The 18,386-nt window shown below is 50.2% G+C and overlaps 9 protein-coding genes across 9 annotated transcripts; 7 read left to right on the top strand and 2 right to left on the bottom strand.

Annotated features, from left to right (window-relative positions):
* Positions 1-114: 114 nt before the first annotated feature.
* Positions 115-1,229, top strand: ATEG_10078 (4-hydroxybenzoate octaprenyltransferase; the record flags this gene model as incomplete). The annotated part of the gene is made up of 2 exons (XM_001209380.1): positions 115-126; positions 213-1,229. The coding sequence occupies 2 exons, from the start codon at positions 115-117 to the stop codon at positions 1,227-1,229; spliced, it is 1,029 nt and encodes a 342-aa protein (XP_001209380.1).
* A 520-nt stretch (positions 1,230-1,749) lies between these two features.
* ATEG_10077 (uncharacterized protein) lies at positions 1,750-2,517 on the bottom strand (the record flags this gene model as incomplete). Its single annotated transcript, XM_001209379.1, has 2 exons — positions 1,750-1,870; positions 2,024-2,517. 2 exons carry the CDS (start codon positions 2,515-2,517, stop codon positions 1,750-1,752), a joined length of 615 nt encoding a protein of 204 aa, XP_001209379.1.
* A 1,570-nt stretch (positions 2,518-4,087) lies between these two features.
* On the top strand, positions 4,088-4,471 carry ATEG_10076 (uncharacterized protein; the record flags this gene model as incomplete). Its single annotated transcript, XM_001209378.1, has 1 exon — positions 4,088-4,471. The coding sequence occupies one exon, from the start codon at positions 4,088-4,090 to the stop codon at positions 4,469-4,471; it is 384 nt and encodes a 127-aa protein (XP_001209378.1).
* Positions 4,472-6,520: 2,049 nt separating this feature from the next.
* On the top strand, positions 6,521-7,698 carry ATEG_10075 (uncharacterized protein; the record flags this gene model as incomplete). Its single annotated transcript, XM_001209377.1, has 4 exons — positions 6,521-6,636; positions 6,734-6,750; positions 6,934-7,284; positions 7,556-7,698. 4 exons carry the CDS (start codon positions 6,521-6,523, stop codon positions 7,696-7,698), a joined length of 627 nt encoding a protein of 208 aa, XP_001209377.1.
* A 2,774-nt stretch (positions 7,699-10,472) lies between these two features.
* On the top strand, positions 10,473-11,068 carry ATEG_10074 (uncharacterized protein; the record flags this gene model as incomplete). Its single annotated transcript, XM_001209376.1, has 2 exons — positions 10,473-10,735; positions 10,972-11,068. The coding sequence occupies 2 exons, from the start codon at positions 10,473-10,475 to the stop codon at positions 11,066-11,068; spliced, it is 360 nt and encodes a 119-aa protein (XP_001209376.1).
* Positions 11,069-11,362: 294 nt separating this feature from the next.
* Positions 11,363-12,918, top strand: ATEG_10073 (uncharacterized protein; the record flags this gene model as incomplete). The annotated part of the gene is made up of 4 exons (XM_001209375.1): positions 11,363-11,483; positions 11,540-11,743; positions 11,830-12,593; positions 12,655-12,918. The coding sequence occupies 4 exons, from the start codon at positions 11,363-11,365 to the stop codon at positions 12,916-12,918; spliced, it is 1,353 nt and encodes a 450-aa protein (XP_001209375.1).
* A 504-nt stretch (positions 12,919-13,422) lies between these two features.
* Positions 13,423-14,787, bottom strand: ATEG_10072 (glycoside hydrolase family 43 protein; the record flags this gene model as incomplete). The annotated part of the gene is made up of 1 exon (XM_001209374.1): positions 13,423-14,787. The coding sequence occupies one exon, from the start codon at positions 14,785-14,787 to the stop codon at positions 13,423-13,425; it is 1,365 nt and encodes a 454-aa protein (XP_001209374.1).
* Positions 14,788-15,633: 846 nt separating this feature from the next.
* ATEG_10071 (alpha-L-arabinofuranosidase precursor) lies at positions 15,634-16,614 on the top strand (the record flags this gene model as incomplete). Its single annotated transcript, XM_001209373.1, has 1 exon — positions 15,634-16,614. The coding sequence occupies one exon, from the start codon at positions 15,634-15,636 to the stop codon at positions 16,612-16,614; it is 981 nt and encodes a 326-aa protein (XP_001209373.1).
* An 873-nt stretch (positions 16,615-17,487) lies between these two features.
* On the top strand, positions 17,488-18,091 carry ATEG_10070 (beta-class carbonic anhydrase; the record flags this gene model as incomplete). Its single annotated transcript, XM_001209372.1, has 3 exons — positions 17,488-17,611; positions 17,668-17,807; positions 17,864-18,091. The coding sequence occupies 3 exons, from the start codon at positions 17,488-17,490 to the stop codon at positions 18,089-18,091; spliced, it is 492 nt and encodes a 163-aa protein (XP_001209372.1).
* Between the last annotated feature and the right edge of the window lie 295 nt (positions 18,092-18,386).

The following is an 18,386-nucleotide window of genomic DNA, read 5'->3' as shown; positions in this document are numbered from 1 at the left end:
CTCTGCTAAACTTCCTTTTAGCAACAATATACCTTTACCTCACATACTTGGTATGGAGGTAGGACTCGTACTGCCCTAGTGACATGTCTCGAAACGCATTACTTTCTTGTTATCATGCCTATCCTTGTGCGTCCCTTTCTTAGCACACCACTTGATTTCCGCGGGAACACATAACAGATGTAACCGACGTGACGAATACATCAACCTGAAAGGCCCCTCTAGGTCCATCTCCTCTCAGCGAGGTCTTCACTTACTCCAACCTCCCTTCTCCTGTCGAAATGGCCACCGGGAAGGACTATCGTCACTCTAAGGCTGGAATTCTCTCCAAACTCCCGCCGTCAATAAAACCCTATGCTGAGCTACTGCGTATTCACCGGCCGCTCGGATATTATCTGAATATTTCGCCGTATGTGGTGGGCGTAGCCTACACCGCGGCCATTGCCCCAGTGTCGCTTCCTGCTACAGTTTTGCTCAACCGACTGATCATCCTGTCCTTGTGGGGCTTTTTGATCCGGAGCGGTGGGTGCGCCTGGAATGACCTTATTGACATGGATATCGATCGTCAAGTGTCCCGGACGAAGCTGCGCCCTCTTCCGCGTGGTGCCATATCGCCAACGAGCGCGGCTCTCTTAACAGCGATCATCTTTGGCTGTGGAGGCTTGCTCTTGCTCCTGTTACCATCACAGTGCACCGTAGAGGCGGGCATCATTTTATTCTTTGCCTTACTCTATCCATTCGGCAAACGGTTCTCCGATTACCCGCAGCTGATCCTGGTTAACATTGCGTGGGCCATCCCCATGGCAATGTCCAGTCTAGAGGTGGATCCGCTCGATTTTCCCTACTCGACGCTGTCTATGTGTATCTTTATCGCCTCTGTCATTGTCATGATAGATGTTGTCTATGCGTGCCAGGACGCGGAAGAGGATAAGAAGATTGGCGCGCGCAGTATGGCGGTCCGATATAGCGACATCACCGATCAACTCGCCTACGGCTTCTTCTTCTCCGGGGCTATTTCGCTCCTTCTTGGTGGCGTTTTACGTGGTCTGGGACTCCCGTTTATAGTCTTCTCCGTCGGGGGGCATATTTTTGGCTTTCTTCGGTTCTTGAGTGTTACCCTGGGTGAGGGAACCAAGTCGGCTTCGGTGGAGTCACGGGCGAAATCATCATGCCTGCTCGCGACCGTGTTCTGGGTATTGGGCTTCTTCTTGGAATATCTTGCTCGCTCTTAGAAATTCTGTTGAGGCGGGGAGGCATTCTTGTTCTGTCCTAGGAGCCAGGAGGTTCCCGATATATCCAACATGACTAATTCCAAGTACCTGGATGGTGCCTTTCGATCTTTAGCAAACAAGGCCGCACGCAGCAGACTACGAAAAAGGTTCATATTAGGTTCCATCATCACTACCGACCTAAAGGGAGACTTAAAAATGGTTGTTTATTGCTGTTGAATAATGGGAACAGCTACGGAACGTCGGAGTAGAGGTTTGTACTGTGGGCTATTTCGCTATAAATGTATTCCAGAGTCGCGGTAATGGCTTCGAGGTCCAACCGAGCTTCAGCTAGAGGTTCGGATTAAGTCATATAAAAATCGTAACACTAAACGCTCACTGAGCCACTGATTTGATGGGAAATATGGTGTACACAAAGTAGTCACTATGACATATAAAGTAGTCCGTCCAAAATGTGCACCGGTCCATCGTAGAGGTGTTCCAATCACTCTCTGCATCCCGCTCTAAATGCCACAATCCCCGACTATTCCACCTTCCTCTCACTATCCTTTTTAGGGTGCTCAATCGCACGGAAATAGAAGAAAAATACCGGATATATCGCGTCTAGTGTCAAGGTAATCGCAATGTAAAACCAGCACAACGGGCTATCGAACCATGGCTCATCAGCCAGGTGCCAAATGTGCCGAATTGACATTTTGGTAAAACCACCAACCGTCGCGATGATGCGGAAATAACTGTTCCTTCTATAAGTTCAAAAGAAACATAGGTTTCGTGGTGGCTTAAACAAGTCGACTTACCATGTTTTTATAGAGGCTCCGCGAGTACTACCCCGACAGACCAACAGGCAAAGAGACCCTAGGCTGGCTGTAATCTGGCACAAAGCACCGCTCCAGAAGAACCCCAGGGCTGGTCCAATTTCACTAGCCAATGCCAGATGGCCCGCCATAAACCCAATTGTTATGGCCACGTAGGCCAAGCGAGCGAACCTCTTCATTAATGGAACATGGTCCCAATCATTCGGTGCGTATTTTGCAACGATGAACAACATCACACAATGCATAGCAAACCAGATACGAATTCCACCAGCCCAATGCGAGCTTGCTATGGGGTAGACGAATGCATAGACAAACTCCCAGGCGACATCGCAACAGATGGACATGAAGGAGACACTGGGAAGTTGGTCGCTCAAGGTAGTGCGGACGGTGTTGATGTAGCTCAGCGACCAGCAGCTGAATTGCAGTAGCCGCAGCATAATGTCGTAGGCTTGTGGATCTGAGATTATGGAAGGCATGTTGAAATTTGCCATTGCCGACTCTAAGACCAGACGTTGGAGAGAGTCCCTCGTAAATGCGACTGGGTTATGTTTCCAGCCGGCCAGTTCAGAGGCAAATGGTATGCAGACTAAGGTGTCGCTCAGTGATAATGGAATTACCTGAGACGCAGCATTACGCAGCTAGGCCACTTATAAGTGATACGATTCACAGGGGATGCATAAAAGCCCCTCGTGCATAAATCTGGTCATAATTGTATGGGCATGGATTGTTGACTAGTAAAAAGCTCGGTCTGTTCCCATAGGCAGTCTCGGTTAGGAAATGATATATATCCCTTGCACATCAACTACGTATCCCTAGGTCCGCGGCGTCTAAACTAGGGTTTCCTATCGTAATTTAACGTGTACACGGACCAGAGCGAGGAACCTATTAGCAAGACGGTGCCTAAGATCGGTGTGAGATACAGCAGCCATTTTTATAAGCCTCCAAACACAGATACTCGCTCTGGCGGCTGCGAGCTCCGTCAGCAAAACATCCATGGCAACCTCTAATTAGGGTAAGAACCATAAGGGGGTATTCACCGTCCGGAAGACACGCGATGAATCAATGAGGGCTGTCTTTGAACTCCATCTAGTTACGAGAGTCTAGGGAATGAATAGATTACTAGAACGCAAGGAGCGAGCTGGTAAAATCTAGTCGGACTCTCCGTCCCCGGAATCAAATTGGGTCCATACGGTTGACATGTGGCTTGGCTAGGCTATTGGAGGGCCCTAGAAAATTCCCTTGCCTTGTCAGAACATCAGAACAGCAGCAAGGGGTGCATAGAAAGGGACAACGGGTCATTGACGCCATCCTGCAAGCTACCTCAGAAATGAAGGCACGAGGCCATCCCCTCGCCTTCAATAGATGCTTTGACATAGTGATAATGTCAAACTGCGCGAGTCTGGATTAGTGCAAAAAGTACCCCTATTATTGTATCCGGTAGATTTTCAGAGCAAGAAAATTAGAAAATGGTTTAATGGTCTAGCGCTGTTCGGCGTTCTCAGGATCCTTTGGCTCTTAAGAATTCCCGGGCTGCTACCATAAACTTCTAGGCTTTGTGCCGTCTTTTGCCGGAGAAAGCCTACTACAACATTTACTACGCTGGTGCAGTATAGTCACTATAGCATTTACCATCTGGCAGCTGGAGAAACAGACCTAATAGCAGTGCTGAACTTTAGGGAAGTTATCCACCTAACTACTAGCCGGACAAAGTCATTGGTCCCGGGCGAGATCATGGCATGCAGGATGCAAAGGATCCATCTGATGGGCGACCGAAATGCGGGCGAAAGACTATACCTCGAACCTTCAACAGCCCCTGCATCCTCGTTAAGCTACGTAGATAAAGCATTCTCCCATCTGCTGTAAACCTGACAAGAATAATGAGGCCGACATCTCAACCTCTACCTCTCAAAAGTTGATAAGCGGGGTCTACCCGGAATCTGATACAATCTTCCTCCAAAATGGCCATGCTAGGTTTACGAATACCATAGGGGCGCGCTCTGCGAATATCTTCCCTCCAGGTAGCCACCATTGTCCGGAATCTGGAAAATGGATCATTTGAGCAATTCCGCCACTTCGAGAATTCTGAAGGTGCTTCTCCAGATTAACGAGAGGCTGGAAGAGCAGGACCAACGACTTCGAGATGTTGTGTCAGCCATTCACGATGCAAAATATGTATCGCAGCCGCAGAAGCAGGAGGACGCTATACCCATCAGCATGCACTTCGGGCTTTTCCACACTCTATCGACCACGATTCTAGATGGTGGAGTCAATCTATCCGAGATCAAGGTTACAGAACCTGATTTACTGCGTGTGCTACGAGCAATTTTCGAGCCTCCGTGTCCAAGCCCGCGAGATGAAGACCTAAGCCCCATGAAAATTGCGTATCCTTTTGAACCATTCCGCATTTACTGGGATATCTTGCTAGTGTAGCTAGGGGTTCACCGGAAGAAACGGAGCGAACTTTCGTCGAGCATAGTGTGAGTGAGTCTGCTAAAGAGGCCCTCGACCGGCTGCTTCGATATTTAGAAGAACCCGTAAATTGTAGGGAGTCTATACAAGCAAAACAAAGGGATTCGAGGAAGGGCCTAGTTTGATTTGAGGAATTGCCAACTTGCTTTGGCCCCGGAACGCGTATATACATGCCTTCGTTTCATAACGACCAGTCGCAGGTGCTCGAAGTAGGATGGGCGGAAATCTGACAATATCCAGGATGAGGGTTTTCAGGTTTCTCCATAGGAACTTTCCCAAGTCTTGGGCATGGCATGGTCGATTCCCTTGGTGAGCGTGTCGGTCTTACCTTTGCAAGATCGTCTCTTGAAACAAAATCGTATCCTCAGTCGCTGCGTCTATTGACCAAACTCGGTCAATTCACAAACTCCTTACATGAATATGGTGTATTTCGAGTCGTAGACTGGGGTTGGCCACAGCTTAGGTGGTCGGCTCAACATGGGCTTGTTTACGACTTAACAAGAGACATGCCCGTTGCTCACGAACAATGGAAGAAAGCAGGCCTAACTTTTGGATTGCGACATTCTTTCCTTATGATGACGAGAAGCTGAGGGTTGGAAAACCTTGGAGAAGACTTTTGTAAGTGCTTGCCGTTATCAAGAGAAGAGTAAAGGAACAGTAAAAACAGGTAAACATCGGGCCAAGTATCATTCCCTCTGCTGACACTTTGATTCATCGTTTTCTAGATTGTGTCAAGGCCTATCAACTGTTCCCGAGTACCACGGTAAAAGCTCGGGGGCATGTTCAGAGGCATTCGGATCCTTACCAAACCTGCCTTACATCTGCAACCTGCGCGGGTCACAAGCAGGTTCAATCGATGCGAAGGATGCTATTTCATTCCATGTCCTCTTTTATGAGTTGATCAATCTCCAGGACCTGCCTGCGCAACGCGAGGCGTGGAGCACGTACGCATTTTATGGTTCTTGCCATTTTCCTCCGGCAATTATTGTTGTCCGTCCGGAAAGGGACTGTGTACCGTCCGGGGCCAAGTAAGAAGGTAGAAACGTACACAGCGGACAACAGTGAGGTCGTTGATGAGATTATCGATCCAAATCCGAAGCGGGACCCAGAGAGCTGATGGAAGGATGAGACAAAGTTATACCATCGAGTAATGGACATTGTCAAAACGTACTTCCGCGGTAGTGGGCAGCATCTCTCCGCAGTCATTCCTCATCAGCCCTTCTTGCTCCCGTAAAGCGTGGAATACGTAGTATGAGAATATGAAGTAAATCACCTCCCAGGTTCTCAAGGGACATCGAGGAGGGAGAGGACCATAAAGGTATCCCAATCCTTAGCATTAGAGCAACTAACAATATCAGTTGTAACTCCAAACGACCAGTATAAAACGTCAGTTTTGTCCTCATATTCAGGCAAGGTGACCGAGGGATGACTGTGCTGCTTTTACCTGTATCGTTGTACTTCCATAATTCGATGTATAGGAGTATTATCTTAACAACTCCAGGGATGACAATTGGCTACTTGCTCTGAGCTCGATACCAGAAACAGTATCTGCTAGGGCGACTAGTGGCGGAAGAATGGACCAAGCAACACTGCAGCAGAACCAACACGGTAAGCGAGTCGACAAGGAGTATGCAATCATCCTTATATAGGAATACATAGGTCATTGAGAAGAAATTCATACGTCACCAGAGGAATAAAATGGCCCAGTATCAGATTAAATCTTGTTGTACATATTCTTCTGCATTATTTCCTTGGATGTGTCAAACCTGCGTCGAAACCCTGGGTAGAAACTCGGAGTGTATAGACACCCAAGACTTGCCAGTATCCATCCTAAGAGCATATGTGCCCATAATTAATACTCGGAATTCCTCCCTCCTGTATAGGACTACAAAGATGTCCTTTCTCCCTCCTCCAAGAAAGTATCGTTGGAAGCACTGAAGCTCACTGCAGTTCGTAACACTTCTTCAGTGTCCCTATTCCATTGCCTGTTCCCTCTGCAATATTTGCAACATGTCTGAACAAAGCTTTCCCATCGACTACTTCGTTCGCACCGTGGTTTGCCTACTGGATACCATTCAATACAAGGACACAAATTACACCCACGAGCACCGTCTTCGAAACCTCGAGTACGTCTACAGCGAGGCAGAGATACATTTTGCCCAGGACAGTCATTACCCTGAAATGAATAATTTTCATGACGATATGACACGCGGAAGGCAACAGCGGCACCCGTGGTGGAGGTTGGTCAACAAGCATCTCCCAAACGTTTTGAACCACTACGGACCCTTCTGCAGGTTCAATATATACCGCAGCACGCTGGATTATAAGTCAGATCCTCGGGTCTTTGTCTCGCCTTCCCACCGTTTTTATTTTCCCAGTGGATAGGCCCACCTGTTGACACCTTTCTGTTCGCTCCTATCAAGACTTCGAAGGCCGCTGGATCGAGCAATATAACTTCCACGGCTATCGCGGATCAGAGGATTATCCCGGCTTCTTACGACGGCTGAACGGTCTCGGCCACGCAGTTGGCGCCTCACTCTGGCCCTCCGCAAAGTTCGACGAGCAGGAGCTGTTCCAAGAAATCACGACAGCCATTTCCATGATGGAGAACTGGGAGCCTTGGCTCAATGATGTTCTGTCATTTTACAAGGAATTTGATGATCATCGCGACCAGACGAAGATGATCAACAATTATTGCCACGTCGAGGGGCAGAGTGTCACGAGGCCTTTGAGAAGCTTGCCCACAATCTCCTCCATGTCAGCGAGCAGGTTATGTACGTTTTCGAGGATAAAGACCCTCGACTCCTGGACACGTTGACTCGATTCATGTACGACTATGTGACTTGGCACCTCTCCGACGAGCGCTACTGTATGAATGAGGTTTATGAGCGGGTCTGCGAGAAAGACGAGATGGGACGCAAGTTTTGCCGATATTATGAGGACGCTAGCAAGGTCGGACGGATTGACCCAGCGCAATGGGCACGGCTATCTGTTAGCGAGTGAGCCGGCATCTGTGTTGGAGGTCTACTCCTTCCAGGTCCCTAGGTATGCAGTTACTGGAAACAGTGTACACAGTCGACCCGCAAATTCTGCTAGCAATACATGAGGACTTGGATTTGGATAAGTTTTCAATCCTATTGCCCATCTTCACGCTCCAAAGATGGATCGATCCTGGGTTTTTCCACTGAATGATGTTCCTTGCAGCTCCAAGTGACAACTGAGCATTTATTTGCCAAACATCCGAGCTTCCTATGTCATTTCTACCATATGCCATCGGAGTAGAGCCCGAATAAGGTCCTATATTCAACGTCGTAAATCATATTCCTACCCGACAGCAAACCCTCACCTCACATGTTATGAAGGTTGAATTCAGGCTGGGAAAACAGACGTATATAACTATGTAAGTAGAGGTCAATCGCCTTATTCTACCTTGCTAGAATTCATAACTTACCTATCGTACTGTCATTTCACTCCGAATCCGTCTCCTTCCCATGAAGGAATCAACCATCAAATCTTCCACCGGCCAGTTGCTTAGCCGGCGTTCAAGAAAGAATGTCGAAGCGGCCAATATAGCGATAGTGCTTAGCATGAGAACGCACATCATCGGCTCCTTGACAAAGGCGCACGAGCATAAAGAAAGAGATAATATTGAGATAGTGGTGGATTCCATAGCGTGCTTGAACGGAGTAGGTCTTTGGGCAGTATATGAAAGCTACATCAGAGATTGTTCCATAGAGTAAATCGATGGAATCGGAGATCCATCATAAAAATTGAGGAGATAGTAGGGGTTGATGTGCAGGATTAATTTGATAAAACTATTCACCGCACCTACGAGATGCAGATATATTTGTCTATTATTATGCTCTATCTGACGGACAAGCGCCACATAGGATTGACGTAATCTTACAAAAATAGGGGTGCATTTTTGTCACTTCTTACATGCTTGGTGCATGACAAAGGTTATCCAAAACAGAAAGGGTGCAGAAAGCTCGCATGTCATCACATTCCATGCATGGTAGTAGTTAGCGTGGCGTAAGCAAGCAGTTTCCAGTTCAAGAGGGACGCTTGACAAGATTCCATCAAGCCCTTCGACTCGGCCGATGATGCTTGCCAAGGTTGGCGACATACATGCCCCCGCCTAGCCTCGGCATGTAGATCAGTTGGCTGTAGGTTTTTATCGGCAAGACCTGCATCATGTGCGTGAAAGAGTATGGAACGAGTACAGTATTTTGCAAATGACATAGAGTCGCGGATAGGAACGGGTCCGGGACCAGATGTCTGTCTACGCACGGAGGCCTGCAGATTGGTTTGCGCTTACTCAAAGGTTAATCCGACTGTATGGCCACTCTCGCCTATTATTTACAGAGACCATTTATGCTGACCTCATGCTGCGTAGGCCCGCATCTGTTACGCCCAAGTTATACCCTAATCCAGAAGACGATATTCGAACTAGTACTATAGATATAGTATCTCGGTCTGGCAGTTCGCACTTAGAGACAAGTGCACACTTAATATAAAGTACTGAGCATCCTTGGACTTTCAGAGTTAGGCGACGAAGCATCAGTACAGGGAGAAAAAGACGCTCTATAACCATTTCAATGATGATCATCCATCCCACCAACAGATAGAACGAGACCTGATCTTGAGACATGCGCAGACAACCAAAACTCGATTTACGGATCCCTTTCAGGAATATAAGTTCCCTACACCATCGCTCGAGCTGAACCATCGTACCTTTACATCATAGGCGGGCAGGGGATTCATCACACCACACTACTCACTCTCGATTTCCTCCCAGTCCAGTAAGGTACTTCCTATCAAGGACAAGATCCAATCCTGGGATGTCCCGACCGTGGCATCTATGCTGATTCACTAAGCCTCTACCTGGTACACCTCGGATGGTTTATTAGTCAGGGCGACAAATCGGTTGCCTGCGGATGCGATAACTTGGGTGTAACCTTACTGCGTCGTCAACCGGTTCAAGCGAGCGTGTTTAAATAGGTAGAGAAGACCTAGATATTTAGCAAGAGCTATGGAAGAATGATATATTTGCCCCAAGTAGCTGCACGTGAGTTGGTTTTGTGCGGGGATGAGTTTCTCCTCATGAGGGGGAATAGTATACAGGCGCGGAATTAGCTCGGCATGGATATGCCGACATAATCCCGAACCATTTTCAACAAGTCATCAGGAGCAATAGACGCATTAGCCGCGCAGACCCATGGATATGCCATTGGTTCTGGTAGGGTTTCTGATGTCAGTGTTGAATAATGGATCTCAATTAGTAAGATCTATCAAGATTTGGCAACCTTCAGCCGCCCTAGGGCTAGGGTATGGCGAAGTGTATTGCATGACTGGTATACAGTCTATACTCTACGGAGTACTCTCGGACACGACATTTTTAGCAGCATGTCCTCTTATGAGTCATTGCTACTGCTATTTCCCCTAGCTTCTCTGAGCCGAACTGACCAGTCATTGAACTTGCTGCAATCCCTCGGCGAGTGTATTGCGTCAGTCATGCTACCACTACCCGAACGATTCCTATTGAGGACAACGAATATTCTTTCGATTCTACACGATTAAGAAAATTAGACAGAAGTGGCAAATTCATCGTGCTGGTCTTAGCTAGGACGTCGCTGGTACACCATTGCTGTATAGATAGGTCGACAGGTACTGTGCCGATAACAGTTGCGGCAGCACTACCCACCTACCGTATGTTGGTTCGCCTCATGATGTCCCAAGATCTATTGGATAAAAATTTTCCCATCGACCAATCTCTGATGCATACACTGGTTCGCACGTGTCAGATCGATCCGCTTGGCCAAAGAAGGAAAGCAACTGAAAAGGGGAGATATCTCGGCCAAGACTCGGTGATGCGTCTGATCTCGGTATAGACTCATAATAAGCATCTGATTTTTCTCTCCGGAATCAGGTATATATATAAGGCGCCTTCTGCCATTTCAAAATGGGCACTAGAAAGCAACAAACCCTCCCAGAGCAAGTCTGCTCCGCTATTTCATATACCTCCACCAAAATGAGCACTCCATCATCCATCCACTCCGTCCGCGTCAAGGATGGCATTTCCTCGAGCAACACCTCTGTCACCTCGCAACGCTCACGTGTTATTACTCGCATTGCGGACCGTCTACATCAAGTCAAAAAGCGTTGGGGTCCCCTCATGGCGGCCAAGCAGCACTGGGAAGACGAGTATAATTTCCCACCTGGTCGGTATGCGGGTCAGGGCCATTAGACCCAGCTGGCGATGGTGAGTTTCGTTTAACTCTGGACTATAGGAGTGGTTGTCTGACGTCGTGGTTTTCGCAGAGCCTGATAGTCGAAATATTTAATTGCATGGCTTGACCGAGCCCATTGATGATAATGACGGGATAGAACTATAGAGTTAATGATAATATGGAACTTTTGATATATAATTGCTGACTGTGCCACTCTTACAACCATTGCAGTGCTGTGGTGGGTGAAGATAAGCATTTGAGGATCGGAGATATCCGGCGAAATTACCCAGATCCGGACTCACAGGGTCTCTATAAGGACCCCTGGTAGAATCAAACGATGACGTCTATATCAGATTGGGCTCAGCGGATCACCCAAGTTAAAATCTGCTAACACCCAGATAGCTGAGTTTGGTACTGGAGCAGGACTCGGACAAAAAATGGGGAGAATGATCGTCGGGTCGTATCCCACAGAAAAAGTTTTTAGGGCATTCCACTAAAGACACTAGGGATGGGTTCATCAGATCTCTTACCTTCTTTCCGCCCCTGACCCAGATCCTCGGTGCTCTATCTCGTTCTTCATCTACGGAGTTACAATTCCGCCCCCGTTGGAATGGCTTCCATCATGGGGCTCGATGACAATCGCCCTCCAACCAGCGCACGACATCTCTTCCGTCAGCCGCGCGCTCTGCAATGGTTTGAAAATGGGAGGCTGGTCAAGCGTCAAGAAGGCGAACGCCAGGCAGGTAGGGTCCTCGCGCCCTATCAACAAATTCGGTGATACTGAGAGAGACCCGCGCAGGACGCTTTGAACTCTTCTTAGACTTGCTCTACGTCTCCATGTTGGCCAACTTTGCGGAGACTTTGGCCGAGGACATTTCGGGGGCCAAGCTGGTCAAGTATATTGTAAGGGTCGCTCACAGACATAACGCTTTACCACTTTCCACGCTGACCCTTGTACCGCTACGGGGTTGTAGCTCATCCTCGCGCCATCCTGGCATGTCTGGTCCGACATCAGAGAACTGATGAACTCGTTCTATAACGACGACCTGTTGCAGCGCGGACTCATCCTGTGGCTGATGGCCGTCTTAGTCATGTACGGTAACAACGCCCCCTTTGTCGACGAGGAAATTGGAGCCATGCGCGCGACGGTCGGCTGCTACATGGTCGCGCGCATCTCTTGCGCTGCGGCGCACTTGCTGTACTCGTTCGCCAGCTATCACCACCGTGCGCAGCAGCGACTCTGGGTGGCGTTCACGCTGGTGGCCATGTGCATCTATATTCCGTTATACTTTGACTCTGTATCGCTGCGCGGCAAGATTGCGGCGGCGGCCGTTGGCGTCGTCTTCGAGGAATGCGCCTGGATCTTCTGCTACTCCCCGGCCGCGAAAAAGATGCTTAAGGTCCGATATACAACCGCCGTGGATATAGCGCACGAGGTCGATCGCTTCGCCGCATTTTACATCATCGTCCTGGGTGAATATCTATACCAGATCGTGGTCGGCTCGCCAGCCGCGATAGGCTTCAATCCCGGTCTGCTCCATGCAGTTTGGACGCTGGTCATCGCGTTCTGCCTGAATTGGATGTACGTCCACAACGACGGCGCTTTGGACGGTACCCATCCGTTCCGCTATTCGGTCTACACTGCCTTCGGCTGGGTCTCCATACACCTGCCACTCGCCGCGAGCTTGTTGGCAAGCGGACATGTGGCCGCTGCCACGACTGCGGAAAATACGCTGCATCACGCTGAGCGGTGGCTCCTCTGTGGCAGCCTTGGAACTGGCCTGTTCTGTCTCTATGCCTTGGCACTGTTGTTCGAGGATAAGGACGCTCCAGGGACACTGTTATTACCCAAGGTAAGTTTTTTGTAGTCGTCGTCGCGTAAAAAGCTGTATACTAATGTGGCTGTGTCGTTAGCATCTTCGCATCATTGTTCGTCCGATTATCGGGCTTATCATCATTCTTCTTGGCCTCAGGGATGGTCTTGATCTTACCTCGACCCTGTCGATCATCATGGCTCTGATAGTGTTCTGTCTGGTTTGGGAGAATATTAGCTCCCTACACCGCGGCGCTCACATTTTTGAGCCCTGGACGGATACTACGTACCCTGAGCAGAGGATCTCAGACGAATCCACCACGCCTGCTATCAGGAACCAACTGTCGGATGACACAAGTTTATAGGCCGTTTTCGAGCGTAGGGAGAGCCTCCCTCTACCACGAATTACTAGCCTCAGTGAGGGTCCACGCTGTCCTGACAATACATGGACTCAGTGTGATCTACCTTTTGTACATCACAGTGGTACATAATATAATCGCTTATAATCTTTCTTTAATCAGTGACCAATTGCAAGTCTGAAGAGACTAGCTGTTTGAAAGCAGATCGCTGGGCCGGATGGTTGATTAACTGGGGCAATGGTGAGACAACAACCCTAGTAGCTCCATTTTACATGACTCCATTAAGGGGCATGTATGATGCGCCCACCAAGGGGCTCCGAATTGACCCGCGTTTCAAGGGAGATTACGACCAGGAAGCCAGTGGAGTTGTCGCTGTGTTGTTTTCCAGCAATGTCATGCAATGCAATGCTGCACTCACTATAGTGTTGATTAACTAAACGCGTCCTTCGGCCATGCCGATAGATATAAATCCACCAGATATACCTCAGACCACCCCGTGTCAGCATCTCCCTACTGCGAGAATTGCCACCAGTTGAAATTGAACAGAGAATCACTACCATCGCCCACAAAAGTCAGGAACAGATCGTGAGTCCCCTCAGAACCGCTAACGGGGCATTCAACGCTCTCCCAGCTCTGCCAGCCTCCGGTGCTAGAAACTTTGCAGCTGCCGATGACAGGGCCCGTCTTGCTGTCAATATGCATTTCAATAGTACCCCCAGCAGTGTTCGACGCTACACGAGCCGTAAACTTCGCTGCCCCGTTCCCAAACGCGACGCCCTTGACTTTGATGTAGTCCCCATTGTTGATGTACGCGACATTCAGTCCACCCTCGCTGCAGACCTCCGTCTCGATGCCCTCGGACCACGCAATCGTCTCTGCCTCCTGCACCACGTACGGGTCGAGAGTGCCAATCTGCGCCGGACCCTCTGTGGTCATGTTCATCTCGGGGATCGTGCCGTCAGAGTTATAGACGAAACTCTCCACCGCGACGGACCGCGTGTATCCCGAGCCGCCGGTCAACGCGCCGTTGTGGTAGAAGAAGTAGGAGTGGTCCTTGAAATCAATCACCCCGGGATGGTTCGTGAAGCTTTTTCCCTGTGTGGGCATGACAATCCCCTTGTAGGTCCAGGGGCCGGTGGCGCTGGGAGCGGTTGCATACTCGATGTCCTCGGAGCAGCAGTTCGCCGCGTACACCATGTAGTAGATGTCTCCCCGTTTGTATAGCCAGGGTCCCTCTTCATACGCAGTAGCGCGAGTGGACTCGCCCCTGCGCGGGCCAAACCCCTCAACGGTGAGGTCGACTTTGTTGATGCTGCCGCTGTACGAGATCATGTCTTCATTTAGCGTGACATACCACAGCCCGGGATTGCCCCAGTACAGGTAGGCCTGGCCGTCGTCGTCGATGTAGACCGTCGGGTCGATTTCGGAATTCTCGACCAGAGGCTTCCCGATCGCGTCGGTGTATGGGCCCGTTATGTTGTCGCTCACCCCCACGCCAATCGCCATGCCACCAGTGGACGCGTGCCGAATCGGGACATAGGCGTAGAACTTGTTGTTACGAGGGACGATCTGGCCCGCCCATGCGTTCAGGTCTGCCCATTCAAATGTGCTCAGACTCATGGGGACTCCGTGGTGTTGCCAGTTCACAACGTCCGCCGACGAAAACAAGCGCCAGTCCCGCATGTCGTATGTGGTAGAGCCGTCTTCATCGTGGCCGGTGAGGAGGTAGATACGGTCATCATACACAAATGGCGCTGGATCGGTGGTGTATATGTCCTGCACGATGGGGTTGTCCGCTTTAACGCAGGCAGGCTGGGCTAGAAGTGAACTAAGCCATAGTACTGCAGGAGCAGCCAGAATCTTAAATGACGCCATATCCACGGGTGTCCGATGGAAGTAGACTATCGTCTGTCGGGAGTTTGACTACTTTGCCCGTGAAGAGGTGATGATGGCAATAGATCTGCATGACTGCAAGAGCCATTGCACTTATGTAGGGGCACCAAGTTGTCCATCGCGGGGAAACTTCAATCCCACAGCGTCATTCGGCTTGTATGTCTGCATATTAGCCGTCCCCCAGAGGAAATGCACCATGTACAACACGGAGCACAGGGCCGTCCAGAGAGCAGGACCGACACCACTCGCATTCAGCCGCCCATTGCCGGATCATGCGCCTTCTGGAATAACAAGGACGGGTTAAGAAAAGCCCAAGTAGCAGACTGAGACTGGTCGGAACGTGGCCACAGCCGAGGGAAATAGCAATTGGTGTATCTCGACGGAGCCGGTTTCATCTCCCCTCGTTAGTGCGCAGCGCTAGACCACCACAGCGCCACATTGCGGAGATGGGCGCCGATCTTCAGTCTTCAGGGCTGGTTTAATTAACATGCGAGGCACGCTAGGCGTGGAACGGCAAAAATCCGTCCTGTTGTCCTGCGGGGTGGCTTTATCCCCTGCTGTGCCTGTCCTTGTCCGGCCAATGATGCCGGGGAGTCGCTATATCCAGGCAGCTAATGCTGCGGCAGATACAACATCCAAGGCAGCTGTCGGCTGATTTGCTTCGGATTTTATCCGCAGACTGAGACGAGTACCTGCGCTCGTTCGTTTCGTCATGTCGAGGGTGAAGCCGACAAAACGTATATAAACCTTGCCCGCCATTGGGTCTCTGTTTCCTGCTCCACGCCTTTCCACCGTCTTTCCCCCTTCTTTGCAATTCAACCCACCACAATGAGACCCCGTCAATCCAAGGTCACCCAAGTGCTGTCGGGGGCCGTGTTGCTGGCCTCCGGGGCCGCGGCGTCGTGCTCCCTGCCTTCTACCTACAGCTGGACGTCGACCGAAGCCCTCGCTGAGCCCAAGTCAGGATGGACCGCGCTCAAGGACTTCACCAACGTCGTGTCCAACGGCCAGCATATCGTGTACGCCTCCACTACCGATTCCTCCGGCAACTACGGGTCGATGGCCTTTAGCCCCTTCGCCGACTGGTCGGACATGGCCTCGGCGTCTCAGAACGCCATGAGCGCGAGTGCCGTTGCCCCAACCATCTTCTACTTCGCGCCCAAGGACGTCTGGATCCTGGCCTACCAGTGGGGCCCGACGGCCTTCTCGTATAAGACGTCCAGCGATCCCTCCGACGCCAACGGCTGGTCCGAGGCGCAGCCTCTCTTCTCGGGTTCCATCTCCGACTCCAGCACGGGCGTCATCGACCAGACCGTCATCGGCGATGACACCAACATGTATCTCTTCTTCGCTGGCGACAATGGCCGCATCTACCGCGCCAGCATGTCCATTGACAACTTCCCCGGCGACTTCGGCACCCAGTCCGAGGTCGTCCTGGAGGACACTACGAACAACCTGTTCGAGGCTGTCCAGGTCTACAAGGTCGACGGCCAGGACCAGTACCTGATGATCGTCGAGGCCATCGGGTCCGCCGGCCGCTACTTCCGTTCCTTCACCGCCAGCAGCCTCGATGGCGAGTGGACTGTGCAGGCTGGCACCGAGGACCAGCCCTTCGCCGGCAAGGCCAACAGCGGCGCCTCCTGGACCAACGACATCAGCCACGGTGATCTGGTCCGCAACAACCCTGACCAGACCTTCACCGTCGACCCCTGCAACCTGCAGCTCCTCTACCAAGGAAAGGACCCCAACAGCAGCGGCGACTACAACCAGCTGGCCTGGAGGCCTGGTGTCTTGACCCTGAAGGTGTAAACTGGATTAGTGTGTGCCATGGTGGAGGTGCTGGGGGGACCGTGCAGAACGGCACCATTTCGGCAACCAACGTCCCTGTACAGTCTTTGTATGTAGCTTATTCCATTCTTCGCTCGAGAACTCTGGGTTCCTTCAGTCTGCTGCGTCCCGGTCTGTAACTGGAGTGGTCGACATGTATATCCTCTTATCCCCAATGCATACCTAACATTCGAAAGACTGCTGAACAGCGGGTATCCACTGTTAGCAAAGTTTTAACAAATAGAAAGAATGAGATCAGCCGCTGGCGTCCTTTTTCCGATAAGGATTCAAATTTAACCCCAGTGCTGTCCGCTCAACAGGACGATTACGGTCTAAACTTTTCCGTCCCATCGCTGTTCCACGACACGGGCTTACCTTCAGATGAATACGTATTGGGGATATAAGTGGGTTTCGCCAGATGGAGTTCTCTTATACATAGTGAGTAGTTACAATTGGCAGGGAATTAGGTGCTTCAAACCCAGTATTATGTGGAGTCGACTAAACCTTTGTTCATGCAACTACAATCCCCGCCACCAGGGATCTAGATACCTAGTTGGCATCCGTCTCTCACACTATGACCGATGGAGCCCAATCATCAATTCTTGCTCATCAGACACTCGAAAAACCATTCCATATGCCGGGTAGATCTTCATTTGACTTTATCCAAGAGACAATGAGAGTAGGGCGATTTCTTCTATGTCGATGGAACAATGAGCGGGGTAAATGGCGACACCAAACGACCTCGACGGCATATAATACAACTGACGCCAACAGCATTGTGAACGTGCTTCTCAAGGCAATCTCCCTTTTATTTCCTCGTCTCTTCCATATCCATATAAATCAACAGGTACCACCATGTCCGTTGCCGCAGAAATCGAGGCCGCCAATACCAAGTATGCGGCTTCCTTCACCAAGGGAGACTTGCAGCTCCCACCACGACGAAAGGTGGCCATAGTAGCATGCATGGATGCGCGCCTGGGTAAGTGCGGTTCTAACCCAGAGCATGATCAAACAAGCCGGGCTAACTCCTCCAAGATGTCGCCCGCGCCCTTGGGCTTGAAGAAGGCGATGCCCATGTCATTCGAAATGCCGGTGGCCGAGTGACCGATGCTCTACGGAGTCTCATCATTTCACAGCAACTGCTGGGCACGCGGGAGATTATCATCGTGCATCATGTATGAGCCTATTCTGAGACGATCATGTGGAGACTTAACGGCCTGACGTCTTGCAGACCGATTGTGGCATGTTAACATTCACGGATGAGAACATCCACAGCAAAATCCGAGCCGACCTTCAGCAAAACGCCGATCACATTGCTTTCTTGCCGTTCAAGGAGCTCCGGCAGAGTGTCTTGGATGACATCCGTCTGCTGCGGGATAGCCCGCTTATTCTTGATGTTCCTGTTACGGGCTATATCTATGAAGTTGAGACGGGTAAGATTGTCAAGGTTAACGAGTAAAGAGCGGCGTTCGATTTGATTTTTGTCTTGGAGTTGTTGTATTTCAATGGGGGTAATAATGTCGCAATTACTTTGCACTCTTGAGGTTTTATGGACAAGGAATACGATTATAAGAATTTGATGGTCTGATGTTGCTTGGTCCAATATCTGTTTGCACAGTGAAAGCCAGGAATGTAGATTCCCATACATCTTAGAAATAGCATGGACCTATTCGCTTGTTGATTTTCAGAGAGTCCACTGCGCTAAGCTCCCGGAAGTGGTCACTCGTAACGTTAAACTCCCAGCCTGGTAGCCA

This window comes from Aspergillus terreus, genomic scaffold (assembly GCF_000149615.1).
Source record: "Aspergillus terreus NIH2624 scaffold_16 genomic scaffold, whole genome shotgun sequence".
Classification (NCBI taxonomy): domain Eukaryota; kingdom Fungi; phylum Ascomycota; class Eurotiomycetes; order Eurotiales; family Aspergillaceae; genus Aspergillus; species Aspergillus terreus.
This window is presented reverse-complemented; position numbering and strand designations above follow the sequence as displayed.